The sequence below is a fragment of the Vigna umbellata genome, chromosome 6, assembly GCF_029865625.1.
Source record: "Vigna umbellata cultivar VRB3 chromosome 6, Vumbellata_1.0, whole genome shotgun sequence".
Lineage (NCBI taxonomy): Eukaryota > Viridiplantae > Streptophyta > Magnoliopsida > Fabales > Fabaceae > Vigna > Vigna umbellata.
Genome location: NC_142170.1, coordinates 5,357,613 through 5,370,817, shown reverse-complemented (window position 1 = coordinate 5,370,817; position 13,205 = coordinate 5,357,613). Strand labels below are relative to the sequence as shown.

Below are 13,205 nucleotides of genomic sequence, written 5' to 3'. Positions count from 1 at the left end.
TAAATAAACCCGCTTACATTGTCTCTAACATTTATAGTACAAAAACTTTAAATAACACAAGTCTTTTTCCTACTCTCACGTCTCTATCATGCATCTGGAGTATCTGCAACATCTGCTCCCGTATAACCAAAAGTTATACGATCATTGCAAGATACACACAACCAAAAACACAAACAAATATGAGTAAGCTACCATAGCACAATCAATAACAATAAAATATATACATAGAAAGCAAAAATAACTTAATAACAAATCAATCATCTACAGCGCTATCCTACTAACATAATCATTTTTTATACCCTTACCACCATCGGTATCCTCATTAACCCTATCACGACTATACCATCAATGTTATCCTATCAACAACGTCTTCAACACATCGTCACTACAAATTCCCAACATCATCAAGAGGGACCTTGGTCTGTTTCCTATACCCAACCATACCACCTGTAGCTTTCCCATACAGACTCATAACCATACCACATGTAGCTTTACCATACAGGCTCATAACCATACCACCTATAGCTTCTCTATACAGGCTCATAACCATACCACCTATAGCTTCCCCATACAGGCTCATAATCATATCACCTGTAGCTTTCCCGTACAGGCTCATAATCATACCACCTGTAACTTCCCAATACAGACTCATAATTATACCACTTGTAGCTTTCCCATACAAGCTCATATCACATCACCCATAGCTTTTCATACAGGCTCATATCACACGGTAGATAGTCCAAAATTCAGAATTTACTAGGTACAGGATAGACAAATTCCTCTCTTCAAGTGTATACCACTAACAAGACCTCAACTTGACTCTCAAGAAACTAAAATTCTTAACCTATGCATCTCCACTTATTGGTTTTACAAATCTTAATAAAAAAAAAATCAACCAAACATAATCCATAGTCAAACTAAATAGTATCCATATCTCCCTTTTCATCATTCACACATATATAAATAAAATATAAAGTTTTAAGATATTTTAAGAATCACTACCCAATCCGAAATTAATAAATCATTACTTTAATTAATCATTAAAATCTCACTATTTCCCTTTTCGGAAATAAATTAATTTCTAATTTTAAAAAATTTAATTTTAATTAATTTGATTTCCAATTAATTTAAAAGTCAATTACTTTCCTTTTATCACCAAATTAATTTCTCTTACAGTAAATTAATTTCATTTCCAATTAATTACTAAATAAATATTAATAATTTTCTTCTTATAATTATAATAATTATTATTATAAATTAATGTTTTCATCTCTCCCTTTTATAATTTTATTTTATTAATTAATGTCAATAATTATGAATTCTGGCCACTCCAAGCTAGGTTCAAACACTGGACTCTGCAAACCCAACTAGTTAAGCCCAAACTGAACCAGTCCAAAGTCCGCCCCAACGCTGTCAGCCCAACCCAAAACCAAAAGAATCCTTAGTCAGAAGCTGCCAAGGCCGGCCACCGCAACTCCATGGCGGCATCCGCCAGCCACCATGAAACCTCAGATCCGTGAATAGAAGAAACTCAACACGCGCAATAAAAAATTCACACAAAAACATCAAGAAAGAACCACCCCTAATTGCGTTCATCAGGATCAATATCCTTCATTACAGAATGTCAAAAACATACAAATTCCACAATTAAAAACGCAAGAACACGACTCCCTAAAGTCTCAAATCGAAACACAATTCTCGCCGCCAATCTGCATGGAAGAAGAATCCCAACCCCATCGAAATCAGAAGAACCAACAATTTCCCAAATCAAAGCGAAACGAAACCCTATCTCACAAATCACAAGAATCAGGTATCGAAACAAAAACCCCTAAGAACCCAATCGCAACAATCAGGAAACCCAGTTTCAACCCTGATTCCAAACGCGAAAACTCATCCAAGCCCCAGTCACCGCGAAGACGCCTCTAACAAAAACCCTCGCCGCGAACCAGAACGGAGAAAAGGAAGGAAAATTAATCTCTCCCTAGCATCGTGACCACGTTCCATGGCAGAAGAGGAAGAGAAACCCTCCTGGAGTTGTGCGATGAAGAAACTCTGCCCAGATCGTTCCTCAATTGCGCAGTCGCCATCGAAGAAGCCGGGGTTTGAACCCTCGCAATAGTGTCGCCGCTTCAGGACGCCTTCACCGCGCCTCGTCGCGCCGTCGCTGGCCACTCACCTCCATCACAACACTCTCGCTGACAAGAAAGGGGGAAAAGAAACGGAAGAAGCTTCAAGCTTTTGGCCAACGCATTCAAGGGAAAAGAAAAGACTGAACGACAAATGTGAGCGTGATCCCTCGAAAAGAATAAGGCTGGACCCTTAATTGTGTGTTCCATTGATTCAAGCCCAAATTGGAATCAGAAAGATAAAGGAAAAACAAATATCTGGGCTTTAGGAAAACCATTAATTTGCCTCTGATTAAGGTTTTGCTAACTTAAAAAAAACATTTAATGACAAACCCTAAACCTCATCAACTCTTGATTTTAAAGAAATCCTAAAACTCTCATTTTCATTTTAACTACGTGAATTCAATTTGAGTATTAATAGAATAAAGGCAATTGATCAAAGTTCCATATTCATTCAACTACAACACAACATCAATCATGATATAAAATATTCAAATTAAATTACAACTACACAATTAATTCAACAACAAAAAATCAAGCATACCTTCGTATTCATCATACAATAAAAGAGAAAATAACCTTCCCATACCTTTGACCAATTTTAGGCTTTAATGATATCAGATTAATCTATCATATACTCATACGCTCTCAGGCTTCTGCTAACTTACCCAAAAATTGTTTTCTCCTAACTAAAATAAATTTTCTATCTTACGAAATTCTTTTCTCCTTTCTCTCAATTTTTACGTACCTATTTTTTTAAGCTTTCTTTCTTTTTATTTCTTGTTAAATAATCATTATTTTATTTGTAATTTAAAATATATTATAACTTAAAAGTAACTCTCCCTATAAAATCTCAATCAGTTTTTACAAACATAACTACTATATTCTAAGCTTTTATTTTTCAACTTGTTTAATTTCTGCACCTCAACACACAAAGGAAAAAGACATTATTGCTCTTAGACAAAAATATAACTAAAATAAAATAAAGGTTTCTCATAAACCTATCTCCCTAATATTTGGACTCATATCCATTCAAGACACACATCTCTCTACCAACAAGCCAAACACATCACATTGAAAATGCAGGACATCATAAATTTAACAACCATACAATAACATGTGTTATACTTATATCAACAAAATAAATAAATAACATAGAACTTGATGTTTTACTCAAAACTTGCACACCAACTAAGCTACACAACACCTTGTGAACTCATGCAGATTTTAATAAAACATATTCAAGTCTTATTTATAAACTCTTTTTTTTCTAGGGTCTTACAACAAGCCTGAGAGAAAACACAACCATGTTGCTAAACTTGGCCTAATCTCATTAGCACAAGCAAAAATTCCCTTACATTACTGGTGGGAAGCCTTCTCAACTGTTGTTTGTCTAATCATAGACTACCATCATCAATAAATCCAAACAAAAGTCCATACTCCTTGATTTACAAGAAAGAACCTGATTATGGAAACTTGAAACCTTTTGGTTGTGCCTGTTATCCTTATCTCAAACCATACAATCAAAATAAACTCCAATTTTATACGACTAGGTGTGTGTTTCTTGGTTATAGAAACTCACACAAAGAATACAAAAATGCATTAACTCTTATGGAATAATTTTAATCTCAAGACCAATGATTTTCAATGAGATCAATTGCCCCTCATAAAGGTTTTATTGATACGAGAAATTCTTTAAAAGAATTAACTAAACCTATGTCAATTTTTCTTCCAAATTACTCTACAAGTATCACTATGACAATATGCTTGAACTGGACAACAATACTACAAGTCATCAAGAAGAAATCACAAGTGATAGTCCTGCCAACAATGGTACAAATGAAGGATATCTTGGTGAATATTTTAGTGATACATCAAGAGAAAGTCAAGAAGAATGTTCAAACTCAATAGAGTTAGTAGAGAACAACTAATAAACTGAAACTTTTGAATCTAACAACAACACTCATTGGATGGTGACTAGAACCAAAGCTGAAATTTACAAGCCTAAGCAACCATACATAAGATTGACAATGGTTCGTGAAGATGACAAAGAACTAGGAAATGTCAAGGAAGCTTTAATCAAGCCAAAATGGAAAGAAGCCATGGATGTAGAGTTTAAGACTTTAATGTGTAATCAAACTTGAACATTAATATTATTCAAGGGTCAAGAAAGCATTATATACTCAAAATGGGTCTTCAAATCCAAGTATAAAGCAGATGTTTCAATCGAAAGAAGAAAAACAAGACTTGTTGCAAAAGTTTTTCAACAAACAATTGGCATAAACATTGATGAAACTTTTAGTCATGTGGTCAAGTCCAGCTATGTCAAAATCGTATTAGCCATTTCAATACATTTCAATTGGGATGTTAGGCAACTTGACATAAATCATGCTTTCCTAAATGGAAATCTGAAGGAAGCATTTTTTATGCATCAACATGAAGGCTAAATAGACTCAACTAAATCAAATTATATATGTAGATTTTTCATGGCCATATATGATTTGAAACAAGCATCAAGGGCTTGGTTTGATAAAATAAGAGACATGCTTATGAATTGGGGTTTTCAAAACACTAAAAGTCATTCTTCTCTATTCATTCTTGTTGAGATTATTGATAGGGGGAGCACAGGTTTAGCTGAACCCAGAATCTCAGTGATATCTGTGTTTTTGATGATGACAACACATAGTTAATAAAAACTCATGTGGTTGTACTATGTTAAACGTTACATGCTTATATGCTTACTGTGTTGCATTTGTAAAGCATGTCTGTGAACATATGTTGTTGATCAAAGCATACCACTGTGTTTAATATGTGACTTTATCTGTGTATGCATAACATGAGGTTTCAAAAATGAAAAACCACAAGCACTTATGTTTGAACTTTGAAGTGTGGCAGAACAACAATTTTAAGTCGATTACATTATTGATAAAATATATTAAAACTCGTATGTTTGCACAAATACTTTTCAAATGTGCTGTGATGAATTTTGTGAAGAAAAGTTTTCAAAAATGTGCTAAATATTTTTACTTAATCGATTGCATGCAACTTGTATTCGACTAAGTTAGCTATTGATTTGAAAACTGATTAAATGCTTGACATAATTGTCACAACGGTCATATTTTTAAATATGTTGACCAAGCATTTACTATGAATCGATTACATTAAGTGTGTTTTCAATTAATGCATTTGACTGTATTTTGTTACAACTGTCAAATGTATTCGACTACATTATAGTCAAATCGATTAAAACGCGTCTGTTTTGTGTTATTCTATATATTGACGCATGAATTGATTTCTGAAAGAAGCATTGATCTTAACACTTTCATATCCTTTCAGTGAACTCAATGATATCTTACAGAAGAGAGAAAAGCTCCAAGAACCAAGAACGACCATGATGATCGAAGTCTTGAAGGTTTCTTGCGTAGCAAGGTTGATCTGTTTTGGAAACGTCTGATCCTATTGCACACAAAGGTGTTTTCTACGTGATCAGGAAAGCTTTGGGAACAACTTAGAGTTGCTAGAATTCCCTGTGGTGTATACAGGAAGAAGAACTAGGTTCTTGACTTTGAGGGTGTCTCAAACGGGTTGACAACAGAAGATGATTGTTCTTGTTGTGTGTCTGTTTTGTACTGCCTATATTAGATTAGTGGATTAGAGATGTGTTTTACATTTTGACGTGAGGTCGCGGTAAAAACCTGAGTTTAAAAACATAGATCTTTATAGTGCATTGGCTTCCAACTCAGGTTGATTGGAAGGACAATGGATGTAGGCTTGGCCGAACTAGTATAAAAAGCAGTGTTTGAATTTTCTCTTCCCTATCTCTGCATATAGTCGATTAACCTGCCATTGCATTCGATTAAGCGTATTGTTCCATTTCATACAAATTTACTTGTGTTTTAAGAAAAGTCCAAAAACATTTTTACGCATCACCAATTCATCCCCCCTCTTGGTGTGAGAAACTAAGCACTTCTTTTTTAACTATTCTTAAAGGTACAAATCATACCATGTTCATTCACATTTATCTTGATGCCATTATTATAACAAGAAGCAACCACTAGTATTTAGAAACATTCCTCAACCACTTTGTACAAACAAGTCATAAGTGCATTGTAATATTTGACAAACACAAGGCCAGACATTGCTTTTGCTGTCAACGAACTCAACCAATACATGAGCACACTTACCATGGATCATCGACAAGGAATAAAAAAATAGTAAGATATCTTCAAGGCACAATGCACCTATGTTTACATATAAAACATTCAAATGATCTTGACATAATGGGGTATTCTGATGCATATTAGACAAGTAGTACCGATGAAAGAAAATTCATTACAACACAGTGTGTTTCTTCGAGAAACTCTTGTTTCCTAGTCTTCAAGAAAAAAAGGTAATGTCACGATCAAGCATAAAATCAGAACACAGATCCCTGACTGATCTTGCTGCTAAAGTATCTTGGATTAGATCTCTGCTAACAGAACTAAAACTACAAATGCTAAGAAAACCAATTATGTGGTGTCATAATCTAAGTGTCAAGTCAATTGCATCTAATCCAGTTCTGCACGTATATTCTAAACACATTGAGATAGATGTGCACTACATACATGATCAAGTCCTACTAAATGAAGTAATTGTGGCCTATGTTCTTACTACTGATCAAATTGTAGACTGTTTGACTAAACCTCTCAATCATATAAGATTCAACCTACTAAGAGAAAAACTTGGGCAAGACCATATCACCACCAGTTTGAGAGCGAGAGTTAGACATAATCAAATATTCTATTAAATATCTTATCATTTATCACTCTTGATTTTGACGATTCATAATATTAATTTTCTTTTATGGTTACAGTAATTATTGTAATTATTCATGAGTATTCTATTTAAGAAAGTATTTGTGTGTACTACCATAAAGATAGGATCTTGATTGTACATTACTACTTGTATTTAAACAATACATGATCAATGTAAATTATGACATTCAATACCATTTTCTATCTATGATATTCATTCAAGATTCAACATGCTAAGAGACGAACTTGGCATGACCATGTCACCACCAGTTTGAGAGTTAGATAGAATCAAATATTCTGTCAAATATATTATCATTTATGACTCTTGATTTTGGCAATTCACAATAGTAATTTTCTTTATAGTGTAATATTATAGTAATTATTCACTAGCATCCTATTTAAGAAAGTATTTGTGTGTATTATCATAATTATAGGATCTTGAATGTACATTACTTATTGTATTTAAACAATACATGATCAATGCAAATTATGACATTCAATACCATTTTATATCTATAGATACCAGATGTCGAGTTCAGTCCAGGTTGTGCTAAACTATTTTCAGATGTCGGGCTCGGTCTAGGTTACGTAAGATATTTTCAATGAGCTGGTTGATGTTGAGCTGAATCTTAGCAGAAAACCAAAAGTCGGACACAAGAAAAACTCGACAAGCTTACTAATGGAGAAATCAACCACTGCCAAGTATTGGGTTTGTTCAACAACAATAATAATAAAAAAGCACAAGAACAATAATGGATGAAAACAATTATATTATACCAATAAGTTTTATATATAATGCACGTTCTCAATTAGACACATTATAGTATTATAATATACACATAAAATTATGTATATACAAAACGAGAAAATAGGATAAAAAAATTGTTAAAACAATTAAGTCAAAAATACCATATAATACAAGTGGTATCTATGTAAACATAGCACTATTACATTCCCCCAATAAACCGTAGTTTAAACAAGATCACGATGATTTAGAAGACTCCACTTAAATTTAGTAAGGGTAAATGTACTAGATGACCCCGGACGGTCCTAGACAGAGCACATGGGACGTCCGGCCAGACTCGAACACTCAAACCGGACGACCATGACAGGTAGGTTTGTAGAGGTGATAAGGTAAAAAACACTGATTAGAGGGTTGAGCTCGAGATTGGGCCGTGATTAAGGCCTTGCTAATCCTAGGCTCATGATCAAAACTATAAATACAAGTCAAAGGTAAGAGGTAGGCAGATTCATTAATTGCACATTTATTGCAGTACTAAACAACCGATCGGACCTTTTACTGACTTAAGCATCGAAGCACCTTTAACCGACTCTATCTCAACAGGGGTCATAGCGTCGACCGACACAACATTTATCTTGGCAGGATCCCTCGTCCAATAAAAAGGGGACAAGGGACCACCCGCTTCGGTATGAAATTGGGAGCGACCGCCTTCTTTGATTATTACTTTGAAGTAGCGGTGCTTGAAATTTTGGAAAGGCTTTAAGTACGACTTGAATAGACAGCAATCGTGGATGGAAGTTAAAGAGACCCAACCCCGCTTGGCAATCGGCCGGACGTTAAAGTAGTGGAGAAAGATGGGAACAGTGGGAGTAATCGCTAGCATCGAACACATCGCCACGAACGCTTGAATACAGACCCACCCGTTAGGGTGCAGTTGTAAGGGGGTGACGTTCAGCCTTCGAAGCACGGCCGACTAGAACACAGTGAACGGCACCCGAACGAACATCTGGTTGAACAGATACGTATATACAAAGAAAAAGTCTTTAGTATGAGTCCCCTTTCCGTGAAAGACTCGCTCGTTAGGATGACTAACGCCGAGACGGAACAAACGGGCATCTTCCCCATCCCTTGCTATGTACGAACGTTCCGCCCACAACCGCAGTTCCTCCCGAGTAGAAAAGTCGGATTCATAGGACCCCACTTCGTGGGAAGCCTAGTCGTATCCCCCGATCACGGGCCACCCACCAGTCGGTTCAACCCGTTCAGCCCGTTCAATGTCTATGACTATGCCCCCTGAAGAAGGAAGAGCGATATCTCATTTATATCCCTCTCGCCACCACCCGCGGAAGACTTCGACCCCGATCCCCCCTCTTGCTCAGGCCTTTCAAGATAAGACGAAGACACCGAGCTGGGAGACGACGACCTGCTCCCGTCAGATGACTCCCCGCCTCCCTTGCTCGTTAACTCATCGGAAGAAGAAACACGAACAATAGACATTTATTAATTTCCTTGGAAAAATTTTTTTCAGCCGAACGGTAACAACAGAAGAAAAAGATTGTGTGTGAAAGTGACTCAGCCCCGCGCTCCTATTTATAGCAAAATTTTTGAAACCGCTGATCCACATCCACCGTCCAAATCTGGCATGATCAACGGCTCAGATCAAGCGACAATCCCGCTACTCGAGACAAACGGCCTATGATAGTATGCCACGTGTTTTCCCACTCAAAGTCAAATTCAAAAAGCGTCGACCAGCCACTCGTTACTATAAAACCCGACGGCAACTAGTTCTCTAGGGCTTGGGGGCCTGATGTACCAGATGACCCCCGGACGGTCCCAGACAGAGCACGTGGGATGTCCGGCTGGACTCGAACACTCAAATCGGACGGCCATGACAGACAGGTTTGTAGAGGTGATTAAGGGAAAACACCGATTAGAGGGTTGGGCTCGAGATTGGGCCGTGATTAAGGTCCTACTAATCCTAGGCCCATGACCAAAACTATAAATACAAGTCAAAGGTAAGAGGTAGGCAAATTCATGAATTGATCATTTATTGCAGTACTAAAACAACCGATCGGACCTTTTATTGACTTAAGCATCGGAGCACCTTTAACAGGTACCCTCCCAAACGCACAGGACGGACGGACATCGACCTACAGAAGGAAGGATCACGAGAAGAGACCAGACGTAGAAGAAAGCGTGCGGATTTAGGTGACTCGACCCCGTATAGAAACAGTAAACATCATCTTTCACCTGTAAATAAATCAGAAAACTCAAACTTGAATAAGAATATATATATATATATATATATATATATATATATATATATATATATATATATATATATATATTAATTATAAAAGATAAATCTAATTTTTTTAGTTTATTTTTTATTTGATAAGTTAATAAATATATTGAGTTCAATCCCTTCAAATATTTTCTAGGACATATGAAATTAGTTCTTTTTCTCAGTTTACATAATTAATATTGTTTACTTTAGCTTGTCAAATTTAGTCAGTAAAATTGATATTAAATTTTGTAAACTTAGTTAAAACAGAAGAAATTATATAAGGACCAATAAAACTTGGTAAACCTGGTAATTTAAACCGACAGTGATCATATTGGTAAGAGAAAGTGATAGTTTTACCTTGTCTAAAATAAGACAACCGTCCGTCCACTCTAATTTCACAAATAGGAAGCATAGCAGACCAATCACATAGTAGCTCCTCTAAGGCAGGGCAAGCATAAATCTCAAGTCTTTCCAGCCTTTTCAGTGGTAGGTTGTTTGGAAGATCACGTAGTCTCAATGATTGCAGGCCAGTCATGGATTCTAAAGCTTCATGAAAACCTTTCAACTCTTTGCATCTTTCAATCTGCGACTTCTTCAGCGAAGGACTGAACACCCATATCGGAAAACGACCACCTCTGTATCCTGTTACTGTCAAACTCACAAGCTGTTGGGTATCTGGTTGAAGCACTTCAAGAATCTTCTCAGCTTTTTTTCCTAATTTGGTCTCTTCGTTTCTGTCCCATGACAATCTCAACTCCTTTAATCTCTTACTTGACATATTGGCTTCCATCGCATCCTCTACACTTTTCACTCTTCCCAGATGCTTCATCTCAAGATCTTCTCTAAGCCTCGTTCCTCCCAATTCCACCAAAAGGAACCCTCTTTTGTTGCCAACAAAGAACGAGGTTAAACTCCTAAAGGAAATCAACTTCCCCATCTCACGAGGCAAGCTTGATAATTTGTGGCAACCCTTAAAAGATAGCTTTTGAAAACATTTTAAGTCTATCCATAGACATTTTAAGTCTATGGATAGACTTAAAAGATAGCTTTTAATTTGTGGCAACCTTTAAAAGATAGCTTTTGAAGACATTTTAAGTCTATCAATTTTCCAACAAGTATATTGGGTGGTTTGTAGTACAACAAGTGTCATATCCATAGACATTTGACATAATACACAAAGTTTAAATTGGCTTGAGTTGAATGAAATAGTAAAAAGGTGCATGAAAGGTGTGAAAATAGATTTGATATGAGAAAATAAAGTTGATTTCAAGATGGACTTCAAGATGATAAAGACGTGTTGAAGCTAGATTTCACCACTTTTTCCCTCTCTTGTAATGGTTTAGTTATTATTCATAAAGATGCAATTATTTATGTCTTGAGAGTTATCTTTGAATGTAACTCTAGGTCCATTCTTGGCACCTAGAACCTAAGATCACTAGACTTCATTATGATTCCTCAATGACTGCTTGAATTGATTATTTGCATTAAGATCAAGACTCTATAACCAACTAAAGCCTTAGATTTATTCCTAGTATTTAAAAGCAGGAGGAAAATTAATTAGACCACAACTTAGAACTAGTTTCCACTCAATCCTAAGCTAGTGAAATAAGATGAGTAACCAGTTCATCCAACAATAAATATAAATTAATTCACAAACATGTAACAAAAACATACTTTGATGAATAAAATAATACCAAAACAAGAGAGTTCAAAGGATTACATCTTTGCTTCAACACTCTAAGAGATTTAGCTCTTCATAATAGATGGAAAGATTGCAAAATAATGAAGAAACTCTCTAAAAGTCTCTAAGGTTTTCTTGTGTGGTTCAAGCCTCAAAATTGTTGCTCAGCTACACCAACGTTAGTTTTGTCCAAAATTGCTTGAATTTTCTCCATTTCCTTTATTTTTCCACTCTGTCTCTCTATAAACATCAAAAACTGCAAAAGCAAATTAAATTAGTGTGATTTGCATAAGTATTTAACAATCAAATTAAGATAAATGTCAAATTCATCTAAAATTTCATTCATTCATATTGGACATTTATCAAAAGGCATAATCTATATACCTTTGAAACAAAACAGTAAATGGAATTCTAAATGGTAATAAAGAAGTTGGTTATCTATTAGTAAAGTAAACATTGGTTAGAAAATAAAGTCCCATAATTTCAAAGGAAGATAAGATTGTTTAAGAATAGTTAGACCTAACTCAAGAATATGTACATATTTTCTTCATTGATGATATAAGGACAAACCAACCTATTAATAATTTCACGAGTATTAAAATATTGAGTAAGAGTTCTAAACTCACTTCAATCTATTTGAGCGCTTTCGATTTCAGTATCACATTACAATTCAACCATGGCTATAAACTACTGAAAAATATTATATGTTTTAGACTTATTCTTCAAAAATTATATTCAAGTGAACTTGGAAAAGACAACATCAAAGCTTAAGTAATAGGAAAAACCATCAGTGGAGACATGAAAATGTTCACATAAATCAATGTAAATGAGATCAAGAGAAATGTAGTAGATAATTTCAGATAATGCAAATGATAATCTATGCAACTTTGGTTACATAGATGTGGAACGCAATTTTATTAGATACGTGGAATATTACAATGATTCGTAATAACTTTTAGTACATAATCATTGGGATGACCAAGTTTGAAAAGCCACAGAGTTTAAGAATTAGGAGAAACATGCTATTTTAATTGTGGATTTACAATGAAAAACAAGATGCATTTGAATTAGCAACAAGATTATGAGAGAAACATTAAGTAGAAAAAGATGGAGCAACAAACTTTCAGATCTAAAGTTGCGGAAAGACAGAGACCATCAGAATCTAATGAGTCAAAAAGCTACACATCATTGATTTTTGTGATTTGACAACACAATGATTAGGAGGAAACTAAAAAAAGACTTGATTGTCTTTAAAAACTTGCTAACACTAATTAAATTCTTAGTGATGGAAGGTACATGTAACAATTGATTCAAAATAAGAGAAACATGAAAATTTAGAGGTGAAATTTACTTTTGTGGAACTTGAGCGGAAAGACAGAGACCATCAGAATCTAATGAGTCAAAAAGCTACACATCATTGATTTTTGTGATTTGACAACACAATGATTAGGAGGAAACTAAAAAAAGACTTGATTGTCTTTAAAAACTTGCTAACACTAATTAAATTCTTAGTGATGGAAGGTACATGTAACAATTGATTCAAAATAAGAGAAACATGAAAATTTAGAGGTGAAAT

General features: G+C 35.0%; 1 protein-coding gene across 1 annotated transcript; it reads right to left on the bottom strand.

Moving 5' to 3' along the window:
- Positions 1-385: 385 nt before the first annotated feature.
- LOC148196634 (putative disease resistance protein RGA3) lies at positions 386-10,885 on the bottom strand. Its single transcript, XM_088093482.1, has 2 exons — positions 10,306-10,885; positions 386-627 (listed from the first exon to the last, which is right to left on the bottom strand). The coding sequence occupies exons 1-2, from the start codon at positions 10,883-10,885 to the stop codon at positions 386-388; spliced, it is 822 nt and encodes a 273-aa protein (XP_087949608.1).
- Positions 10,886-13,205: the final 2,320 nt, after the last annotated feature.

Bases quoted from the DNA above. Each gene is read 5' to 3' on its own strand.
- LOC148196634 (XM_088093482.1), bottom strand. From the start codon at position 10,885: ATGGGGAAGTTGATTTCCTTTAGGAGTTTAACCTCGTTCTTTGTTGGC. The intron at 628-10,305 runs GTAAAACTATCA...GGGAAGTTACAG, and splicing joins GTTGTCTTATTTTAGACAAG to GTGGTATGATTATGAGCCTG.